This window comes from Alligator mississippiensis, chromosome 7 (assembly GCF_030867095.1).
Source record: "Alligator mississippiensis isolate rAllMis1 chromosome 7, rAllMis1, whole genome shotgun sequence".
NCBI classification, from domain to species: Eukaryota; Metazoa; Chordata; order Crocodylia; family Alligatoridae; genus Alligator; species Alligator mississippiensis.
In genome coordinates this window covers 25,800,382-25,824,386 of record NC_081830.1, presented here as the reverse complement: position 1 = coordinate 25,824,386, position 24,005 = coordinate 25,800,382, and the positions used below count along the sequence as shown (strand labels likewise).

General features: G+C 48.1%; 1 protein-coding gene across 2 annotated transcripts in view; it reads left to right on the top strand.

Moving 5' to 3' along the window:
- Positions 1–1,691: 1,691 nt before the first annotated feature.
- The window catches only part of RASSF2 (Ras association domain family member 2), a 35,135-nt gene continuing 12,821 nt past the window's right edge, over positions 1,692–24,005 (top strand). Inside the window, exons 1-5 of one of the 2 annotated variants that reach the window (XM_006270384.3) lie at positions 1,692–1,762; positions 14,640–14,715; positions 17,019–17,094; positions 17,976–18,127; positions 21,725–21,813. In XM_006270384.3, coding sequence (XP_006270446.1) covers positions 14,672–14,715; positions 17,019–17,094; positions 17,976–18,127; positions 21,725–21,813 — 361 coding nt within the window. In that variant the 5' untranslated portion in view covers positions 1,692–1,762; positions 14,640–14,671. Of the gene's footprint in view, positions 1,763–14,639; positions 14,716–17,018; positions 17,095–17,784; positions 17,882–17,975; positions 18,128–21,724; positions 21,814–24,005 lie in introns of those variants that run through there. The other variant, XM_019482442.2, reaches the window with a different exon arrangement.

Genomic DNA, 24,005 nt, shown 5'->3' with positions numbered 1-24,005 from the left:
CCTCAAGGGCAGGGGTGAAGCTCATGTTACTGGGGCCCTGTATGGAGTGGACTTGGTGGTCTGTTCAGGTCAGACCAGAACATAGGATCACAACCATGTTAACTTTACCTGCCATGAACTCAGGGCAAATCTTGGGGAGGTGATACCTTCCTTCATGCACACAGGAACCAGCATGGATGAAACTATGGGGGCCAGACTGGGACACACAGGGCACAAATGTTGTTCCTAGCTCTGCTGAAGCCCTGCCAGATGGTCTTGGACAAGGCACATCACTGCCCTGAACCTCAATTTCTCCATCTGAAAAATGGGGCCTTTCTTCAGCTAGCACTTTTGAGACCTACTGAGGGCCACTGTGATAAAAGAGCTGGAGGTTCCTTGTTCCCAGCAGGTAGCCCATACTGGCCATGACAGGGCCACCATAACCCAAGAGGGACCCACAAGCCACTAGGGAACCATTTCTATCTGTCTGCTGGCAGCTCGCCGGCTAGCATGCCAAAGGGCCACTGTGCATGGACCCACCCCACCGATCTTCCTGCCCCCAGGGTCCAGGAGCAGATGTGGTTGCCCATGCCCCAGGCAAATACCAGGTTCCTCCCCAGGCTGGAATTGGGAGCTGGAGCTGGAGCTGGGCTGACATCCCGACACTGGGGGAGCCGAGAGGAAGGAGGCTTCGGCTGGGCTGTGGCCCAGCAGAGACAAAGTTGTTGTGCAACATCTGTATCTACTTCCAAGCAGGCTGGAGTCCCAGCCCTTTTCATTTTTTCATTGGCTCCACCACAAGAGACATTTTAGTCTTCCCTTTCCGAGCAGTGAATTCAAGGCAAGGGGCAGGGTTTGCAGCTTGCAGAGCCGCCCTTCTGGATGTGTGCACAGGATGGCAGAGCGTGGCAGCAGCTGGCAGACCCCCTCCCCCCAGGCTCCCCCCTGCCCGCTGCTGCACGTCATCGCCAAGGCCTGGACTCCCCACGCAGTGTCAGTGAAGGCGCTGGCTTTCCTCAGCCTGCAGCGCTTGGGCCTAGGTCGGTCGTGAGACTGGCGGCAACATTGAGCAGCCTTCGGTCCTTCCTCTCTCGCCTCCCAGTATTGGGGCTGCCGGCAAGCTCTTCTCCATCACCCACACGCACGCACCTGTGTTAACCCCCCACAAAAGCAGCGGCTTTCACGTGACTCCAGGACCCGGGCCTTTCGGAAAACCTCCGAGTGCCGCAGCAGGGGCGCTGACATCCCGGCTGCAGCAGGGCGGGCTGCTGGTTGTATCCGGGCCGTGCGCGTCGCCTCCCCCGCCCTCACGCAGGCTGCAGGAGCCCCGCAAACCCCACGGGCACGGCTCAGTGACACAGGGACCCTTGGCGGGGTCTGCGACAAAAATTAAACCGGTTTCTTGCTGAACAAATCCACGGAAGCGAAGGAGCAAGCCCATGGGAGACCTGTACCTACACTCCTGTGCCAACGTTTAGTGCGGGGCCCCCTTCGCCAGAGATCGTGATAATAACAATGATAATAACGAGAATGATAACCATTTGGGGCCCCCTTTCTGTGCCCGGCCCTGGCCCTGGCCCTGGCCCCCGGGGCTGAGTTCAGATCTCCCCAGGTCCCGTCTCCGTTTCCCACCCCCCGCCGCCGCCGGCCCGACGGGCGGGGGGGCGGGGCTGCGTCCCGCGGGCGGCGGCCAATGGAGCTGCGGGGGCGGGGCGGGGCGGCACCGCCTGTTCCCGCGGCGGTGGATGGCTGCGGAGGGTGCTGGTGCGCGGCTCCCCTGCAGGTATCGGCTCCGCGGCTCATTGCTCTGCCCGGCACCCCGCTGCCAAGCCCCTGCAGCCGCCCCGCTGCCTCTCAGGCGGGTGCCCGCGCGGTGCTGCGCCGGGCGTGTGGGGTTGGGTCGCCGAGAGAGGTGCGGGGCTTGCAGGAGGCGTTCCTCGCCGCGTCCTTGTGCAGGAGAGTTGCTCCGCTGCTTTGCTGGGCCCAGAGGGGCCCCAGTGAGCCTCGAAGGCGGAGGCCCATTGAATTGGGCCAGCCCCGCTTTGCTTTGGGCTCAGATGTCCAGCAGAAAGGTCCCCGGCCATGAAGGAGGAAGAAACTGGTTGCAGGACTTCAAGGCATCCCTGGGTCTGTGGTGCTGGGGTCTGTCCCCGATGCTGCCCGGCCTGGGGCGGTGCGTGCCTCTGCCCGTCCGGGGGGGGGGTTCTCGCGTCCAAGCGCGCGTTGAAGTTTCCTCGGAGGAAGTGGAGAGTCGCAGGCGGGTGGACTGGCTTTCGCGCGCTGTCCCTGACAGGTGGGGATCTCGGCAATTGTTCGAGCAAACAATAGGGGCATTGAAAACATCAGAACAGCTGCACTTCGGAGCTGCACGAAGGGCACGGGATACTGGCGCGAATGGTTTGATATTTATCAAATATAAGCCCTGGGGAGCTCGATTCGCCTCAAGTACGTTGTTTGTGTCCGAGTTCCTCCCTGCCGTCCCTGAAAACAGTTTGCATGTTTCTGTGCAAGAGCTTGTGCAAGCCCGGGGGGGGGGGGGAGCATGTGCCTTTGCTGGAGGCAGGGAAGGGCCTTTAAAAAGGAAGTTTGCTACTGATAAAAAGGCTTTATTTATTTATTTATTTTTTTAACTTCACACAGCTGAATTATTCAGATCACTTTTAAGGCTGGAAGTGAGCATTAGAGCCATCCCAATCTCTGGTCTTGAGCGTGACTTCATTTTAAAGTAATCGGTGTAGGAACTTAAGACTTACCCTCAAACCTGCTCAAGTGCATCGAGTGCAACTCATCTAGGCCCTTGCACCACTAGAAGAGTTTAAGTGATGCAGAGGCCAGGGTGTGAGGCCAGTACTTCACCCAGAGTGCCTCAAGTAAGCCATCTCTTCTCTCATGGCTAACGCCAGATCTAGTGCTCGTGAAAGGGACTGTCTGACTGTCCTGCAAACCAGTTCCCTGTACTGAGCATCTCCAGAGCCTAAATTGCATGGGAATGGCCATGCTGCAGCTTCCCTTGTCCCACCTCTTCAGGGCAGCTCAGTCCCAGCCCTAAGGCCGTGCTGTGGGGTTCGGTCTCTGCAGCATGTGGAGCCCTTGGCAGAGAGCCACGAAGGTGCCAGTTGTGCTGTTAGCTGAAGGCGGGAGAGGGGGCTGGACTACAATCTACCAGTTTATTTCCCGTAGGCCACAAAGAGCCATTTGATGGCAACTATTTCGAGTCTGTTGGGGTTTGAATCGGTGACCTCCAGGGGTGAAAGGTTTTGTGCATCTCATTGCTTTGGGCTGTGCAGTCCCTGGGACTTCATTTTCCTGTCTATGTCGTCTTGTGTTTGACTGCTTGACTCCTTGTGCTCATAGTTTTGTAGTTGTTAGGGGCTGGAAGGGACCTTACAGACCATTGGGTCCAGCCCCCCTGCACTTGGGTAGGAAAGACTGCTGGGATTATGATTGCTACTTGGCTTTCTTCCACTTCTCCTCAGCAGGAGGGGTTTTAAAGCAATGGTTTGGGCCAACATTAGGTTTTTAGACAACAATAAAAGAGCTGCACATTCACACTGCCAAGGGGATAGAATAATGAGTCTGAATTATGCAGTGTTTTGTTTATAATAGAAAAGAAGTGGTGGGGGGGGGGGATCTTTGTTTTCTGGGATACCAGGTTTGGATGAAACCTGGGAATCAGACCCAAGGCCTAGGCCAGGGATGAGTGGTCGTTAGTGCCCAGCTTCATAACTGGTTGCATTTTTCCCCCTTTCTAGCCACTGGCTAGGCAGCAGCTCTAGGCTTCTCCAGCTAAGCATGGGCACTGAGTGCCTGTGACAGCAGCTGCCCTGTGGACATGGGTCAGTAATGAAGGCAACGATGGAGACAATGCTGTGGCTGTTCCCTAGGGCATGTGAGAATTGTCTCTGTTTATGAGCAAAGCAGCTTTATTTAGGATGAAGAGGGGTTCACGTGACTGAGGCAGCAGCCAGTAGTGCTGGAGACACCTGTCAGTAACTGGGGAGAGACGGTTTAGGCAAATTACTCTTAACTCTTTTGTGGGTTACTAGGTATTGAGGGTTGGGAGAAGTTGGTTCTTCTCAGCAGGCTCAAAGTACTTCTTGAATGGGAGAAGGAGACCTGGGACTTTATAAATGCTGAGCTATAAGTGCCTGGATATGCTGTTTCCAACATATTGGAATCAATAAGCCTCAGACGTTCGTCTTAAAACCCTGCCACAGAACAGCATGCACACAGCTAATGCTCCTGTACTGCTAGGAGGGAGATGCTTTTGACCCTCTACCTGAAACGAGGCGCTGTAGTAATGGCCTTTACACTTGCTTTTGCCTGACCACCTGGGTGTCAGCACAGGGCTTCTTTCTATACGTGCTCGGAGTCTTTTTTTCCCTTCTCTCGATCCCCTTAATTTTAGTTTGGGGCCTTTCTTATGATGTCACTAGTCAAATTGCCAATAATTCTTTCCCCTGACTTCAGAACAGTTGCAGAGAAAGGAAAATCTGGTTCCCTCATGTTATGTGCATTGAGATTTCTGGTTATTTCTGCACCTCCTGCATGACGAGTTTGCATTAACAAATTCCCTTTTCTCTGGAGCATGCCAAGGGGGTGAACACCCTGTTACTGTGACATTTAAAACTTGCACTGCAGACTGAGTCTTGGTGGGGGAAGCTGAAGTAGGCGAGCAAATGGGCTCCTCTGCTTTTTCTTTCTCTCATTTGTAAGTGAGATTTTTCATACAGTGAGAAGGTGGCACATTGTGACTCCGCCGTAGGGTGTTGCCACCGTAAGCATTCGGTGTCAGGTGGACCAGGATTCTTTTTCCACAACTTGCCGGAATTGCTTCTGTCCTCACTATAATTAAATCACGATGTCCTGTCTACAACCTGCTGCAGTAAAGCACTGGCTTTGTATAACTAAAGTCTGCTGATCCCTAAAATTGGAGCTTCTGGGATTATACTGAAAAAGACTAGTTTATAACACTGTTTTTTAGCTTGCCTTAAGGGTACAGACTTATAGGGGAATGCTGTTTGCTTCCAGGACTGCCCTGGGGTTTGGTGGACATTATTTGCACAGTGACATCTGTAAAGGCCTCATCTTCCAAGGTCTTAGGCAGGCAAAATCTCTTCCCAATTTCTCCAGGAGCTCTGTTGGATCAGGCCTCTCTATTTGAACAACACATAGCTGCTTGTTTTAATAATAACAGCAGAAGTTTCTCGGCAAAGGTGCCCAGTTCCTCTCCCCCTAGTAAATGCTTGCAGTCTCTTTTGATTAATGGGGAAGCTTGTTCCCTGTCAGAGGTATCTGAAGCGAGACAAGTACTGAATCTGTGTTTGCTCACAGCTCTATATTTAGGCTGTAATGACATTGTAGCCTTTAAATTATAGGCTTTATGTGGGTACATGTTTCTGGTGCAACTGTCTACAAGTGCTGCTGGGCCTTCAGAGGCATCTGGCCAAGGGCTTACAAGCATCCAGGAGGTCACTGGCTGGGAGACTGAGCCCAGCCCCGCCATTCAGGAAGGGTGGATGAAACACTGTAGATTGGGTATGAAAGCTTCCTGGAAAGTGTGGATGGAGTAGCTTTTACGGGGTGCCGCTGGCCACAAATGCCTTGATGTTCGCCCGCCAGATGCAGTTGTCATTCATTTTATGTATTGTGCTGGGACCTACTGACCCCAGCCCAGCTGTGCTGGACATCTCCCCAACATAGTCACTGCCCCAAAGAGCCTGTCCAACAGTTGCCTGTCTCTTGGAGGGCAATGGCCAGTGGCTGTGGAGGGCTTTTCTGCAGTGGAAACAGCAAAGACAGTGGCAGCAGATGGGGACTTCATAATGGACCCCAGCCACAGGAGAAAGTCCGTCTTCAAGAGAGATTTGGCCCCAGGTCTCATGATTATGTTGTCTTCTGATGTTCCCTTCAGCACAGAGACTGCTCCCATCCCGCTCAGTCACCTGAACCCTAAAGCACAGGGGTGAGGGAGGCTGGCTTGTAGGAGTCTCTCTTCAGTCCCAGGGAAGCTCCCAGTCCAGCTGTGCCCTGGGACCTTGTTTTTTTCTACTAGAACAGTTCCCAGCCCTATTGCTTCAGGCTGTTTGCAGATGTAGGAGCACAACCTGAACTCTGCTATGTTGGGTTCATTTTGGAGGGTTTTCATGTTATGCCTGAGGGCTAGAAAACTAATTTAAAACACAAGCTTTTCGGTGTGCACCTGGGCCTTGCTCTGCTGTGGCCAGCAGTGCCTTGTGTAAAACCCTCTTGGGGCTGAGTTGGAAGGGAGGGTGAGGACCTGCAGGGCTGGCTCAGGTGCTGCAATTTACAGTGCCACCAGTTCCTGTTGGCTTAATGAAGCCTTGCTCTTACAGGGCCTCTGTCGCAGGGAGTGCTGGGGAGCCTCCCATGTACAGAGCTAACCCTTTCTTTCCTGTCTGCATCTCTTCTTCTGCCCTGCCTGTCCCTGGACCTGCTGCAGCATGGTAGACCCAGCAAGAGAGCGTGAGTTCATTGTTCCACCTCTCTGCTCTGCTTGTGAACCCTCGCGCTGCAAAGGGAGGGGGGGAAGCAGGTCTCCTCTGGACACTGTTGTCTGAGGGCATCTGATGCCTCTTTGTAGTTGTCATGTTGCCTGGGTTTGAGTGGGGGTGCTATTTCAGCTGTGCTGTCACCAGGGCTTTGCGGTGCAGGGGAGTTTGCCACGATCTGGGAAAAGTTATTTTTAGGGGAGTTTATATTTTGGTTCAGTCAGCCCTGAAAGTGACTCTAGAAGCCATCGATGTGCAATGTTTTATGACTAGGTCTGCTAAATCTGCAGCGTCCCAGCCCTCTGTTTATGGAGTTCCCTCATAATTTCTCCCGTATGCACAGATTAAGGCTTTGGAAGGGCATTGCAAAAAGGAATGAGCTTGCACGCCATGCCTCGGTGCTGATGCTAAGTGAACATTGTCTGTTTCGAATGAATAAATGGGGCTCATTGGGTCACCTGAAGCCACACACAGACTTGTGCCAACTGTAGCCAGTGAAGCTCTAACTGGAAGTAATATTCACATCTCTGATTAGGTGGGTTAATGAGTGACTGGAAGAGATTAACAAGGCACCTAGCAAATTCTGCGTGATTTGGAGTCTTTAAGTCCAAGATACCTTGTGGCTGACCCGCAGAGCATCAGGCTTGCCACAGGAATGGCTGGGTGAAATTCTCCAGCCTGATGGAAGTGGGAGGTCTAACTAGGGTTTGTGGTGGTCTTCCTGGGTCTTAAGAAATCTGGGAGTCCTGACCCTGCCTCATGTACTAAATCCTCATCCATCCCACATAGGATTATGGTTCTTTGCCATATCTTCCCCTTAGACTGGAGGCACTTTATTTAGCTAGGACCTAAGAAAATAAAGGAACTGCTGCAGGAAATATAACCATACTGTGAATGTGCATGCACCACAGCCTCCAGGATCCTTAGCCAGCTCATCTCTATTATGTTGGCCCTTGCCTGGTCAAAGTAAATATCCATTCAAAGCTTTAACTGTTGAATCTGTCTGCTCAGCAAAATGGGGTCTCATTCTAGGGGCTGCTCTGATCCACATAGTTATTAAACCAACTTTTGGGTGAGATGACAAAGGAACTGACTCCTTTACTTCAGAGGTTTTCCCTCTCAAAATTCTGTGATCCTAAAGCATCAAGAGGACAGGAGAGAAGTGTTATTTTTCACTTGAGATGTTATAGCCATACTTTATCTGCTGATGAAACTCTTCAACTGGTGCTTTAGGCATCGAACGCAGGGTCCTACAGGTGTAGTTGTCCTGAAGAAATGGGTGATAATATCTTATTGCAGGGAAGTAAATATGTTTCAAAAGGTTGGGGTTTTTTTTTCTTTTTTTACCTTAACAGTTCCTTGCTTGTTAAGAGTCAGTGTTTGTCGAGCTCTTCACACGGTCTCTTGCTGGCAGAGATCGTGGTATCTGTGTGATCTTAGGTCTGTGTTGTTGGCACCGGAAATGTTCTCTGCGTGTGTTATAGGAGGCCACGCTGTCCTAGCACACGAAGACGAGAAGCATGCTTTCTGTGTGAGCGTTGTTCTGCTCGTGGTGTCTGGCTGCTTTCTGAATTTTTGTTGGGGAGTGGGGGTGGGGAAGAGTGGAGAAATGTTGAATCTGTACAGCAGACCCAAAAAAGGAAGAACATGAAGCTTTTCTCTGCTTAGGAAGTGGACGTGATGAAAGAGATGGGGGGTGTGAGAGGAGTCAGAGCAGGCTGTCTCTTCAGATCTAGCAGCAAGTCAATAAACAGGAAGCTGGGGTTCCTTCAGAAGCGGTTATTTAGTTTCGGGAGCTGGAGGCACGGTTGCCCAGCTCCTGCACCGGCTCTGACATTGTTTTCGGGAAAGAGGAGTCTGTTCCAAAACATTAACTCTTTTACTTCAACTACAGACATACTTTTAAAGCTGCAAGAAGTCTCAGTGCATTGAGCTTTTGGCATTTTACCCCTCACGTAATCTTGAAGGAGAACCAGAGGTTTGGGTTCTTACATAAATAACCATCATGTAGTTTCATTTGGGGACCAGTCTGTCTGCGTGGCAGAGATGAGTGAAAATCCTGTAACAGCATATTTAACCCAGCTGTCTTGGACCCAAATTCCTCTTCCTTTACACAAATATCTGTGCTGCACCCCAAATATGGCTGCATTTTATTATAAACCCAGTTCAGGATCAGCATGAATAACAGGGTAGGTCCTCAACTGGAGCAAAGCGGTGCTTATAGCCCTGGAGTCTCTAAGTAAACTTGAAGTTGCCCTGGCATTAAAGAAGCAGGTACTGAGGGCCCAGCAAGCTTGCTGTCTCCATGCGAGACTCAGATTTCTGTTCATAGAGCCTATCTGTTTGCATTCTTCACTGCTGTTTGCTACTGCTTCTAGTACTTATCTTCATAGCTTTTGGTTAACTCCTGATTATAAGGGAAAACTCCAATAAATACAGCACGCTGTGCATCTGTGTGTCTGAGGCAGCAAAGGAGTCCAGTAAAGGCCCAAAGGAGAAATATGGATGCTGTCTATCTGCAGTGTGACTTTGTGGTGGTATTTTTGGTAACACTTTTTCATGGGACAAGTAACCGTGTCATTTCTTCTCCCTTTGCATGGTGATTACCCGGGGGTAACTTCCCCTGACATGCTGCCACAGTTTCAGAATAAAATAGCTGCACAAGCCCTGTGCTCGGTTCCTCGCTTTACTTCCCTGTAGTAGTTAGGATAGATAAGTTTGTCATATCTTTGTTTCTGTTCCTCTAGCAGCTAAGGGCCTCAGCCTGGACTCGAGTCTCATTGTGACAGGTGTTTGTGGCTGCTTAGTAGACAGTCCCTGTAGCAAAGAACTTGGTGTATACGTTTTCAAACATGCCTGAGGAAGTTAAGTGCTGAACTCTGGTTAAGGGGTTTAGGTTGCAGCCGTGTTGGTCTAAGGACGTAGGCAGACAAGGTTCCTTGGGTGAATTTGATATCTTTTATTAGACCAACCCAAATGGTTGGAGAATGGTTATTAAGCAAGTTTTCGGGTTCAAAAACCCTTCCTTAACTCTGGTTAAGTGCTTTAGAAAACCACACCCTGAGAATCTAAACAGGCCAGATTGTGGAGAAGGAAAAGAAGCAATTTTTTCCATGCAAAGCACAAAGCAGTTTATGCTGATTTCTTCCTCAAGTCTCAGTTAATAACATGGCTATCCTCCCTTCCTTTCAATAAATCAAGCAAACAAGGTGTAGCTCAAACTGTGGTATTCTGAAGTGGCTGGAAGGTCCCTGGCCCACACATCCAATGGAAATCTTTGCCCTTGGCCGTACAAAACATTTGTAAGCGCTTCAGCATTGGTCTGTGTGTTTCAGATGCTGTGTTGTCACCCTTTCCTCGCTCACCGATCAGTCACCCATCCATGCATCCCTCCCCTGTCTGTAATTGCTGCTGCTTCTGTCGGGGAGATGGATAGATCCCCCAGCAGTGCTGTCATGGCTCGATTCTTCCCTCATGCACGGAAGTGAGACATAATTTCCTCATTTGCTGTCTCCGGGCAGGGGGATTTACCGCTCTCCCCACTTCACACTGAGCATCTATCAGCCTTCTGTTCAGATACCCCTGCTGTCCATCTGGCCCTATTACTCCTGTCACCTTTTCTCTGTGTTTTGTGCTTTTCCCCTTGCAAGCAGGGCATGAAGAGCTGGGTTTGGTTTCACTCCTGCAGCTGCACTGAGTGCTCGGGCAGAATCCTCTGTAGAAGTACATTGCAAAAACCCATCCTGGGTGTATGATTACTTGTTTCTATATTAGTAATGCTGTCTACTTTGTAGTTAAGAGTTTCAAATCTCTGTTCAGCTGTAAACTACACAATCTTTGTACAAAAATCAGTGTTATCCCTGTTCTACAGCTGGAGAAAGAAATAATGCCCAGAGAAGTGAAGATGCTTGCCCAAGAAAGGGGTCAGTAGCAGAGCTGAGACTGCAGCCTAATCCCTCCCCCACCAGATCTCAGCCTTGTCCAACAGAAAACACACTGCTCATGGTCTCGTGGTGGTGGCTTTCCTCTTCCTTCCAGCTGCTGTGATAGGTTTCCTGACTCCTCATTGCAAAGAAATGACCAACAGTCTGCAATAGCGTCTGGGGGTGAGAGCGAGTATAACTGCCTTTACCAGAAACTAGCATGTGATCGGGGATGGGAGACAAATTGGTTTGTAAGAAAACGTCTCTATTGTCATGGGGTCAGCAATGGGCAGTCTTTGGTCTGAGGCTATCTTAACACGCATCCAGCTTTTCAGTACCAGTAGTAGGGAGAGCAGGGTTGTTTCTGATTTTCCCTGAAGCCCAGGATCAATCAGGATTTTTCTCTTTGTTTCTGAGTTTCTATTGTTATGATAAGCTATTCAGCAATCAGATTCCCCGTTTCCCTGGCCCCATTTCCCACATTTCTGCTGAACAAAATGAGCACCTTCTGAAACTCAAATCTCACGTGGAGGCAGGGAGAGGAGGGAAGTATTAAATGCTCCAAGGAATATAACAGGGATAGTCAGACACTGCAAGGCCATGTAATTTCAGGCTTTGGTTCCTGGGAGTTGGGAGACCTGCTAAGGATTTATGGGAAATCACTTTACCCCTCTGGGCTAGTTTTCCCTGTGTCTTGCCTATTTAAACTGAAATGGTACATCTGCATTGCTATGACAGCTCACGCACCTCTGCATAAGCTGCTATCTATCTCAAAACTAACTTTATATTGCTAGCAGCACTGGCTAGACCAGGGGTGGGCAATTAGTTGGGCTGGAGGGCCACTTAAAAACTTGTGCAGAGCTCTTGAGGGCCACAGGGCTGGGGGAGCTGGGTGCTGACCAGGCCTCAGCCCCCTGTCATAGCTGTTAATACCCCATGGGGTGGGGCGATGGAGGGTGGCTGGGGGAGATCCCAATTTATTCTATCCAGAAGGAGCAAGTAGGCAGGGAGACTGGCCCAGGACCACTGCAGGCAGGCACACTTGACTGGGCAGGTGGGACAGGGTTGCGGGTGGGTGGGGAGCTACATCTGGGAGAGGGACAGGCAGGAGGGGCCAGGGTTGGGGCCAGGATCACAGGGTGGTGACTGCGCAGGGCAGGGGCCCAGGGCAGAATGGAACTGGTGCCCGTTGCAGGGATGTGCAGGCAGCAGATCATGGCTCTGCTCCAGGCCCCATGCTGTCATTGCCCTGAAATCCCAACCCTGGCTCCCACCTGCCTGTCCCACTCCTGGGTGCCACTCCCTGCTCACCCACAGCTCCATCCCATCCCGTCGGCCTGGCCGAGCGTGCCCTGCATGCAGGACGACCCACCACGGGCTGGATGGAATCGCTTGGTGGGCTGGATCCAGCCCACGCGCTGTATTTGGCCCACCCCTGGGCTAGCCTGTTCTGGTTACCTGGCTTAGCTAACTGAAACCAGTTTGAGTATGCCTGCATAGTGAAGTCACTGATGTATGTAGACATACCTCAAGGGGAATCTGCAGTCAGTTCCTGGCTCTGCCACAGATTTCCTGTGTGACCGTAATCTTCTGGGACCTAAACTTCACGTCTGCAACTTGAGGATAGTACTGCTTTTCCCCAGCAATGTACAAGTTTTTTGGGACAAGGGCTGACTCGTAGTAGGTGTGGGTGCGCTGCATTTACTGTGTGGCTTGATCTCCGGTGGGGCCTGTAGGCGCTTCGGTTGAAACACAGAGAAGTGCACTGAGTTAGTAGCAGGGCAGGCTAAAGATCAGTTCTGCGCTCCAGGTGAATGATGATGTGTTTTTGAGCCTCTAATTAAAAAAAAAAAATTCATTTTCTTAAGTGAACCTCTCCCCCCAACCAAATGCTGGTCCGTTCAGTGTGTCCTCAGCTACTTCACCATCTTGGAGGTGATTGTGAAACTCAGTGGCATATATACTAAGAAATGCAAAGCAAAGTCAGCCTTTCCGTTGCAAGTTGAGCTAATCATCATTAAGCTTCTGTTCTGCTTTTTTGAGCCCGTGCACTATAAAGGCACTGTTTAGTTGCCGTGTTGAATTTCCTGCCCTTTATTGGCTTGTATCTCATGCTTGCTTATGCCTGTGCTTAAATACAGGCCTTTGTGTTTGGACCCGTCTTGGCTTCAGAAGCATGAAACAGAATGTTATTTTATTTTTATTTAGGCTTATGATGATTCTGGTACTGAGCTACAAGATTGGATCCTGTATTATTTCTTAAATTGTGGCCCATGATGGTCCTTTTCCTGGAACTGCGGGGCAGTGAAGATGGCTGAGTAATTTCCTGAAGGCACGAATAAATGTGCGCGCCTACATTTGCATGTTGCATGTAATAGTGGAATATATATATATATATATTTGCATGGAAACTCCTATTTAAGCACTTGCGTATTGCAGCAATACTCTGATTTTTATTGCAGCAACATGTACGGGTTCCTTTGTGCTGCATGTTTCCAAAACAGGGAAGGAAGAAATGTGACTGGAAGAGCTAACATCGTTATAAGCATTCTAATCATTTCTCATTAGTTATAAACAATTTTGAAGTTGGATTCCTGGGGTGTCTCATGCATGATATTTTCTTAAGCACCTGTGTGCTTATGGGCATTTGATGTACTATCTCAAGCTAGCTGAATTTCACGCCTCTCAGAAATAAAGTTGAATTCTAGGTCACTTCCAAGGTCAAATGTTTAGGGTTTTGGGGTTTTTTTTATTGGGGGGGTGGGGGTTTGGGCATGTTTGCATGAGAGAGAAATTTAGCAAATTGTCTGTCTCCATGACAAAATTCACAGAACTGCAGAAAGTCGGTGGCCTCAAAGTAAAAATGGAATCAACTTTCCTTGCAAGGGCTGCCTGCGCTTGCAAGTGGAGAAAATGTCGAGAGGTTTTGGGTTTGGGAGGGCTGGGGGGTCAAAATGAGGCTGAGCGAATTTCTTAAGCGAGGATGGGCCTGTAAAATGGCAGTTGGCCTTTTGTGTATGGGAAGCGGTTGGTTCTCACGACACTAGAACAATATGCCGGACCCTGAAATGCGGAGGGGTTCAGTTGTCCTTTGTGAATATTTTGCATGCCGTTCAGTAAACGCACAATATAACTCAGCTGGTCAGTTCAAACCAACCCTTTCCTTATTGATCAAGGCTGATTTAATTAGGAGCAAATATTGTGGCCAGGGGTGTCTATTGTCGATACTTATGAAAATGCATGGCACCTCTGGCTACTGGCAGGCTGCCAGAGGAGCACAGCTTGTGCAGGCCCAACTGTCCTTGTATTTATTTTTAAGCCAGCTGTTTATTGTTTTCCCTGCTTATTTCCCTCTCTCTTTCCCCTCCTGCAAAACCCCAAACCTTTTTTCTGCATGCAGTGGAGCTGAAAAGCACAGTCCATTTGGTCTCCTCTCTCTGCACTTTTGTGTGCATTTCGGTTGCATTGAGTTTCTGCCACCTTCAGAAGCTCAGCCAAGCTCACTGGAGAGTTGCAATGTCCGTCACAGCCGTTCTCCAGACAATGGAGCAAGGGACCTAATAGGGAGAGGTGACGGGGGCCAGTGGAGTTGCAAGGGAGAGTGGGGGAGGACTGGCTCAGACTGAATCGAAGCGGAATGGGAGCTGAGTGATAAACAGGCCTCCTGTCCTCCACTCCCTTCCTGTGGGAGTCCAAAGAGTGGACGTACTGAAACACTTTCAGAGACATGTCTCTGATATTTCTGGCCTGGAAGATCACCAGGAATTGTGGGAGTCCAGGAAAGCCTGGACAGATTTTAGATCACTAGTCCCAAATTTGGCCCTAGGAAGGGAAGTCACTGACCTCACCTTTCAGTGGGAGCTTCCCAGGGTTCATAGATGTTAGTGGATGGAAGGGACCTTATAAGATCATCGGGTCCAGCCCCCCCTGCACTTGGGCAGGTAAGACTGCTGGGGTCAGATGACAATCTATCTGTGGTTCTCATTGTCTGCTTTTTTTCCTCCCTGCGCATATTTTAGCTTTAAATTCTTTCCTTTCTATGTTGCCCTCCCTGTCATTGACTGACTTTGTGGTGAGGGGAACCTAAGCTCTTTCATACCGATGGGAGTTGGAGCACTGGCATCTGTGAGCCCTGGGTCAGGCCCAGTCAGCAAGCAATAAGAGAGAAATAATAGAGTCACTAATGCACCTTTCTCTTGTTTCCTTTTCTCCCTAAACAATTCAGATCTCTGCTCCTCATGAAAGAAGAGCGTGAGGATGGATCCCCTTGTCCCCTGCGGAAAAGACAGATACATTTCCATGTAAGATTTTTGCTGTGGCTTCAGTGCAGAACTATTTTCAGCGTTTGTCCCGGTGATTTATTTGCAAAGCTCCCTGGGGATGCTGGGGGAGGGGCAGACTCAGTTGCACAAAGGTCTGGAGGCTGGGGACAGAGGTAGAGGGTGGTGATATATCTAGCAAATGGTAATGCAAAGTGTGGAAAAATCCATAGAAGAGGTGTGGGGCCGATGATATTCGTTCGCTGAGAAAGTATTGAACAATTGAAATTAAGGAAAAGATGCCTATGGTTTTGCAGACACATCCTTACATTGTCAAAGCATTCTCGACCAGCTCTGATGTCTGCAAGGAAGCAAAAGTATTCCCAGGCTTTAAACATGCCTTGAAAGGCACTAAAATAATGCACCTGAGATTTTTTTTTTTTTCTTTTCACCCCAACAGCAAATGCACCAGTCTGATAAAGCCAAAGCAGCCTTAAATCTAGTCAGACAATTAAACAGGGTTAATGACTGCTTGACATTGCCATAAAACAGCCCAAATCACCTGGAGATTTGTACACTCACTACCTCAGCTTGGCCATTTTATTTTTCCTGGAGTAACTACAGCTGTGGCATATTTTGAACTTGGATGAAAGCTCTTAGATCAGTGATATGAACAGTGAACAGACAGGGCTGAACTTGTTGTGATGCGGGCTGCTTTATTTGCTTGAGCACCAAGTCAAGTGACTGTGTATTTCTTCTATCTTGCAGCCTTGAAACCTACTGCCTCAAGGTTTGCCTGTTTTTATTATGGTTATAGCTCTTTGGTCAGTAGAGGAAGGGCCTGTTGCAAGCCCCAGGCAACACTCCTTTGGGAACAATATTGGAAAGCAGGTCCCGGTGCTTTTAGTAAAGTAATCCATACTCTGGACCAGAAGAAGCAATAAAGATGCATTTATGGCATCGATCACCAAAGGGTTTGGAAGCTGCTCACTACTTAAACCGGTGCAAAAGCTTTGCCTATCTGGATCATCTTGAAAACCTCCAAAGGTGGTGGTGGAATCTCCATCTTCAGAGGTTTTCAAGACCCAGCTAGATGAAGCTTTGACTGGGATGATCTAGTTGGGGCTGATCCTGCTTTGAGCAGGGCATTGGACTAGATGGCCTGAGGCCCCTTCCAACCCTGATTTTCTATGATTCTGTCTCTCAGGCTTGGATATTGATACTTCTGGTACACTGTTTTTGAAAAGCTGCTGAGAATGAGAAGGGATGGACAGGGTCAGAGGAATACCTTGGAATCGGAGGAAGAGATTCTGCTTCTGTTGGTATTGGTGCCTCTGCTGCTATAGATGCACAGCTGATGTCATACAGATATGCCATGAATTATTTGTCTGAAACAGAGAGCAAAAGGAAGATGTGTCAATCTTGTGATCAGGGCGCTGAGTGGGGCCTGTGTTAGAGCTGTCCAGAGCCTAACTGACTAGCTTGCTGACTGAACTGGAAAACTTGGGGGGGGGGAAAAAAAGACTTCTGTTTGGGGTCCAGCAGACAACTCATTTGTGAGGGGGCAGAAGAGGGGAGCATTATCATTTTTTAATTAAACGCAGATAAACTGTGAAATGCAGCATCATTTTGCAAGACAAAAAACCTGAGAAAAAGAAACGGCTGGGGTTTTTTTGTAAGGGCAAGGAGCCAAAAAAGATTGAAATTTGACACACGTTCACAAAGAGCTGATCCAAAGAGTTGGCTTACGGAAGCAACTCTGGGGCAGGGAACGACTGACCACTCATCTCATTGTCCTAAGTCTCTAAATGGAAGCTCTGGCCGTGGCTGGGTTTATGCTGGAGGTTGTATAGCATCCTGGCTCTCAAAGCCCATGGTCACATGAGATGCTCAGCTTTTATATAAAAAGGGGAATCTGTTTCTATTCCTTGTGGTTGCAAAAAAAAGCTTGAAATGGTGACCATAGGTGTAACTCCTGCCCTGACATTTTCCTAAATGCAGATGCGCCCCCTGAGTCTGGAGAAGGGAGGGAGCTTGAACTTGGCCAAAGAGGACTAATGGCAGCTCCTTCCACAATGCACTGGATGGTTCATTTGTTGAGTAGCTTTTGTCATAGCTAACTTGTGTAATGGCAGAGTTGTCGGGGCATGCCTAGGGATCCTGGTTGGCTTTAATTCAGCCAGACTCTGGAAGGTAACTCCTTGGCTTCCCTTCACTTAACTGTCTTTGGTTTGGTTGCCTGAGGGTTACCATTTCAGGTGCTTGGATCCCAAAGGGATGGATTTCACAAGTACATAGTATCATCTTTCCTCAGCATCTTTCTCTCCTTTCTTTTATGCTTCCAGAAATGAACTGATGTTGCATTTGAAGACATACAACTTATATTATGAAGGTCAGAACTTGCAGCTCCGGCACAGAGAGGTAAGAAATCCAATGAGCAAATATCGACTTATGTGACTTAGATGGAAGCACCAAAATGAAAAATGAGAAGGGCTGGCTTGATGTAGGCCAGAGAGGTCAAAAATTGACTATTACCAGCCCTGGTTATTGTTTTGGAGTAGGAGTGCTCCTAGAAATGCACACTATTTTAAGCCTCAAGGAGATCACAATCAGCTAGACTTGCTCTTTTATTATATATATTTTTTAATTTCCTAAATTGTAGTAATTTAGGCCCAATTCATGTTCTTTGAATGTTCAGTGGGATCCTCATGGTATTTAGTGACATCAACCACAGGAGAGAAAATGGAGGCTTGCCTGCAGTAGTAAGATGTGTTGTTTTTACCTGTCTTGGAGGAGGTAATGGGATACAACCCTTCCCAGTGTGCACAGGTAATGTGATACAACGTTTCCCCATGTGTACACAGCATGTACCTGTGTAAAGGGCTTTTCACAAGTCCGACTATTTCAGTATGGCAAAGCAAATAAATTTGTTACAACAACTATGTCCATACAACGGCTTCCTCCAGTGCTATTTGGGTTTTTAAAAAATGCTCAGCCTAAATCACTTTATAAGTAAAGCCTCAAGGGTAGGCCAGGACTCCTGGGTTCATGCCTGGTACAACCCAGCCAGTAAATTTTATTCCTTTCTGTGTCCTTTTTCCCCCTTCCCAGTGGAGATTATTCTACGTGTGTCCCAGAGAGCAGGAGCTCTGAGGCTTTGTTAGTGATGATGGATTGGATCTGGGCTTGGGGAACCTTGGAGGAGGAGGTCTGTGTGCTGTAAACATGATTTGTAGGGGCTGGTGGGTTCTGGCCAGGACAGAGGCATGAGGCATTCCCACGTGTCTCTGTTTGCTGTGCAGGAGGAAGGCGAGTTCATCGTCGAAGGTTTGCTGAACATCTCCTGGGGCTTGCGCCGGCCTATTCGTTTGCAGATGCAGGATGACAACCAGCGAATCCGGCCCCCTCCATCCTCTTCCTCTTGGCACTCTGGCTGCAATCTGGGAGCACATGGGTCAGTTTGTGGTACTCCTCTTTAGTGCAGGTGCTGTTGTAAGAGTTTTTCTGCATAGAGTCATCGTGTTTGTACATTCACTGGATTCTACTGAATCATTGGGGACAGGATGTCCCATTACAGGAGCAGGCTAATGGGGGGTGTCTTCTACACCAGTGGTTCCCAAACTTTTTTTTATGTTGTGGACTGGCTCAGGTTTGGGACAGGGTACACAGAGCAGGCTGCCTCCCTCCCGGGGCTGCCCCGCTGCCCAGCTTTAACCCTGCACATGGCTGCTGGCAGCGGAAGCCGCTCACCCAGACAGACAGACGAGGGTCCGAGTGGGGGGCTTATGCCACAACTCGGCAGCCAACCCTTCATGGCCCGGTGGTTGGGAACCTCTGTTCTACATTGTATTTGTCAGGGGACTTATGGCCAGTGCACTCAGAGGAGAACAGGCACATGCTCGAGCTGGCCTGCTCCCTTTAGTGAGGTGTTTGCATTATTGGTATCACGGTAGACCCAACCAAGTTCACAACCATACTTTTCTGGATGTTGTACAAAGATGTAGTAAAGAAATAATCATCTAACTGGAGAAGCCAGGCAAAATGAGGGGCGGGGAACTGAACCATGGGGAGGTGAAATGACTCACCCCTGCATCACTCAGAACCTGGTGTATAGACATTGGCGATCTGGGATGGAAAGCCCTCTGTGTACCTGCTGGTTGGTGATACTTTATTCTTTGCTGTCAGGTGGCAAACATACATTAGACACCAGTGCTATTAACCTTGTGAATTCCCATCTTGCAGCACTTGTGGACCTAATTTGGTATTCAATAAAAAAACCAAACAACTAAAGCTACCATGGGAGGCAAACCCATGAAGACTTATGGCAGAGTGAACTTCCCCAATTTTCTTTACAGCCAGTGTGTTTTACTGACCCCATATTTTATCTGCTCCCTAAAGAGGTCTTTAACTTCTCAGTTTGCCAACAGAATTATTTTTCTAGCTTGGCTCTCGCAGTTTCCATGTGAAATATATGTTACATCAGTGCAGCTTTCCTCTTACTGGGCCCGCGATGAAACGGCATATTTTCCCACCATCAGATTTGGCTGTTGCCTCAGTTTCCCTGCAGGTTAAGTGACAAGGTTGCCTTCTAGCCAAACTGAAACCTCCCCTTTCCAAAGTCCACAAAAGAAGCCAAAAAGCAGGGGGAAATAAGACTCCATAGGCACAGCTGCTAATGTTTACTTTGGCGTACTGATGCATGTTAGAAAACTACCTCGTCCACTGCAGGATTTAACAGTGCACTAACTAATTTGTTGGGTTGTTGTTTTTTTGGGTTTTTTTTTAAAGAAAACCGCCTGTTTTCCTAGGAGAGATGAGACTGTAGGGTATACATTTACCTACTTTTTGTATCTCAAGTTAATAGATTGCCAAGTAATTTAGAGTACTTATCAACATGTCTACAATGAACACTCTCCATATCTTTGTTCCATGCTACAAGTGTTTGTGCTTTAGCCTTTCTAGAAGATGCATAGTACTCAAAGAAAACTGATGTGGGGCAGTTCAGTGAAATGCATTGGATTGTATTACACAAGAGGTCAGAGTAGGCAATGTAATGGTCCTGTCTGGCCTCAAAAACCATGAATGACTTAATAAATGTCATGGGGAGAGAGAAAAGTATAAATCAGGGAGGGAGGTTCCCAGCACCCCCAAAGTACTTTCTTCGCATCATTCTGGTATGACCACACTATCTGTTATGTGTGTCGTGGGGCTGAGGAAAGCCACTGCAGATTTCACATAGGATAATACGCTGCGGGCTCTATGTTTAAGTGAGACATCTGCCCTCCCTTTTTGATGCATGAGATAATTATGTATTTGTTGCAAACTACTCACTTACGTAAATAAGCTCAACAAAAGCTTCTTGTTCAAAACTTTCCCCTTGGTTCAAATCATCTGAAAAATCAAAAAAGGGAGGGAAGGAGATTTTAGGGAAGCATTATCAAGTTTCCCCCTGGTCCCTATAAAAGAATCAGAGATGTGATGGAAAAAAATCACGGCTGAAAAACACCAAATCTAGCCTGCTTCACCTGGCTGACTAGTTTGATACTGAGACATGAGGTGACGACGGCAATTTCCAAAGCAAAACAAAGTGCCATGTCAAAAGGTACTTTCGAGTGAAGTTGAATAGGCTGCCTCCCATAATTCTTTGGAAAATGGAAAAACAGGCTTTAGAAATCCCTGTCATTTTTCTGTGAAGTGACTGTAGAGGCCTGCTTCTCCACACCGACTAGAGGGCAATGCAAGGGGGGGGACAATAAGAAATGCCAGACAGCCCTGGCTGGGGAGCTGGATTACAATGCACATTATGTGTCTGCATGTCTCTCTCTCCCTTTTCACATCCAATTAAAAAATTACAACATAGTAATAAATAGGTGATGAATTTTCCTAGCTATTGGACTTGTTAAAATGATAGGATTTGACTGAGCTGGTAGATCGAGCGACTTGTTATTGACTCTCTTAGTCTAACCATGAACAAACTGTTCCTTTTAGCTGTGCATTAAGATACAAAGTGCTTGTGTTGAAAAACCATGCTAAAGATCTCTGGACACTGATTTCTGTGTTAACTGGACACGTTGCTGCATGGCTTACAGTAGTACCTAGAGGCACCAACCAATCTTTACTGGGCAGTTGACAGTCTTCTAGCAAGGGACAGTTCTTGCTCCAAAGTGTTTACAGTCTGAATAGACAAAGCTGGCAAAGGACGATAGTAGGGACTGACAGAATAGCCTGTTCAGTATTGCAGTCCACATCTGTGGCAGAGCCAAAAGTAGGACTCGGGTCTCCCCACTCCCAGTCTGGTGCCCTATCTACTGGACACTGTGACTGCTCCGTGTATGTCTGACAGCATTGACCTGTGACATTCAATGTAAATACGGTCTGTTATGACTCCCGTGTTTGCAGGACTGAAGTTGTTTGTAGGCATTATCTGCCTATGCACAGAGGTGAATTAAATAGCTGTGTTAAACCTAAGGGGAGATTTCGGCTTTCTTCTCATGTATTATATTTTATAGGATTAAAAGCCTGACATTTCTCCATACTGCAGTTGCAGGCCAAGGAGCCAGAAGTTCTGTCTCCTCTGCCCAGTAGCTGACAAAAGCTTTGAACAACTTTCCAGATTAATCTGAGTCTAGCTGAAACCTAACCAACTTGTCAGATATAAAACTAACTTTTGCCTTTGATCCAAAAGTTCAGCCACGGTCTTTCTGGCACCAAGTGTATTTATTGCTCAGTCCTGTGCAAAGCTGAAAATAAGTGGGGAGAGAATTCCCCGGTATGTGGAGGGCCAGCAGGAGGCCTGTGGCTTTTGCACAAGGTGCATTGCCACCTTGCTTATGTTTGTGCAAGCTTATCTCTTTCTGAATGTATGCCTTGATTAGATCTGAGGATGATTTTTAACGGAGGCGCCTGCTGGGTAGGACAGCTGCTTCTATGAGTCTCCGTAATGTATGAGAAAATAAACTCACTGTATCAGTTCTTAAAAGTCTTAAGAAAAAACAGTAGTTTCAAGCTACTTTCCACCTCTACATAATAACAGTATATCTGTCTCTATTAGGTCGGTAGTGAAGCCAAGTACCTTACCAGATATTCAGATAACAGATGTAGATGCTATGACAGATGCTGAGGGTCCTGAAAGTGGAGCAGGTAAGATGGGGAAAGTGGACTGGCTACTTGACTTGATTGCCCATCTCAAGAGGGGGAATGGCTCATGCTTGCAAGTTTTGCCTTCTTTTAATTTCGTCTGAGAAATGTCCAGCGGATTCAAGCACTGCCTTTGGCTTGTCCTATATGAAGCTATTCATTTGTCTATATTGCAGGCTGTGCAGGTTGGAAAGCTGACAGTCAAGGTTGCCAAGCTGCTCCTAAGTGGCGTGTACAGAATAAGGGCTGGGGCTGCACGTGGAAGGATGGGGATAACAGAACATATTCTGCTACAGCTTCCCCTGGCTCCCTCAACTTCCAGTGCCCCTGAATCTGCAGTTATCCTGTATTCCTCCCTAGTTTTTGTTAAGTCCTAACCCTAATTGCCTGCTGTAAAAATCCCAATGAGCATGCTACTGCCAATTAATGAACTCCTCCCATTTCCCCCCACCCCCCTCCCCTTGAGCCCCAGGAGTGTCTCACTTCATCCAAGTGCCTCAGAAAAGCTCGGAGCAAAACCCCAGAGGAAAGCGATGAAAACAAGAGCCATTGAGTAACAATCTCCATTTGTCCTGGTGCTTCCCTTTCCTTTGGCAGCTCCCACCCACCCCTCGTGTGTCCCTCACTCCCTGCTTGAAAGAGAAATAATAGGAGCCATTGTTAAATGCCGTTACCATGGGGAAATAAACATTTCTAAGGAGGGCTTTTCTCTTCCCATCCGTCTGTGTGTGTGTGCACGCCTGGAGTTCAGCCTGAAGGGCCTTTCCTGTTTAAAGAGGAGCAAGAGATCTGTCTCTGCTTTAGGCGTGCTTTTTAACCCCTAGCATGCTCGGTTTCGCTGCCTGCCTTCCTCCTGCTGTGGCCTATCAGTTGTCCTCAACCAAGCATGGCAAGGCTGGGCCATTATTGGGATGGGAGGCTGCCCTTGGAATAGAGGCACAGAAGGGGAAAGAGACTTGCTGAGGGTCTCTCCCAATAGCTCAGGAACAGAGTCCAGGTTTCATGCTTGTCCATTTCCAGTAGTGTTTGTCCTGGTGTTGAACTGATGATGCCCCTGTGTGGGCAGGGTAGCTAGGAGGGGGGATGCTGGAGGTCCCCTTGGAGGCAGACAAGCTGATGCCCAGGTCTCTGGGGGCGGATACGGAGCCCAGAGTAGTTCTTGACAGTGCTGTCAACATTAAACCACTTGTGCAGGCCTCAAGTCTATCTGGGTGATTGTTATACCTTTTTAGGCCTTTCTGGTGCTCTGCTCAGATCCTGACTCATGCTCAGTCATTCTCTCTGGCTTTGGGCACATTACTTCCCAGAATGACTGAGTACCTGCAGCTCATGCTAGCACTTTAAATTGCAGGTGGTCAAATGACAAATTCCAGGTGGCCCTGTGGAGAGGGTTCTCAACCTTTCTGCTTCATTTCCCCACCTGTCCAAGTGCACGGTACTTCCCTGTCTTGCCTGGGGACACTGAGGGTCTATCTGAGCCTATTTCAGTGCCAGCTCTTAGAAACTGCCCATATGATTAACTGTTACTAGTTTATAAAACACTTTGCACACCACATTATTGTATTAACTTGCAAATATAAGAGCCTTGCTTTAAGTGGCCACACATGCCCCTAAAAATGACTGTGTAGTGAAAATGCAAGGCTTCTCCTGAATGCCTAGTCACTGCACCCTGCAGCATGAGTCTGGAATGGAGCATGATGGAGATTTGTTGGTACAGGTGTGCTTTGAATGCAAAAAAAAATCTAAGTTCTAGTTCAAATGGTTCATTAAAAATAGATGAACAGGCAAGTTATTATCATTTGGGTCTGATCCAGTTGTCATGCAGAGATCTGAAGCACTGGTCTGGTTTTCCTGATCTCATTAAAAAAGGGGAGGGGGAGGGGTGGAGGTAAATTATGAAAAAGCAAATAAGGTGCTTCATAAGAAAGGGGGTCTTGGCTTTTGTATGGATTGACACAGTAATTCTGATTTATTAGGCTCCATCAATGCATCAGAGAGCAGGGCTGCAGCTTAGTAGTTGAATCAGTGTAAATTAGGATCTTAGCACACTAGTTTCATTTGGTCTTGGAGTAAAAAAAAATGTGCATCTTGCTAGACATTGTTAAAAACAGTTTTCTAAGACTGTCACATTTTACTTTGGTACATGGGCATTGAGTAGCCCATAATGTTGCATGCAGGGTACTGTTGTGGACCAG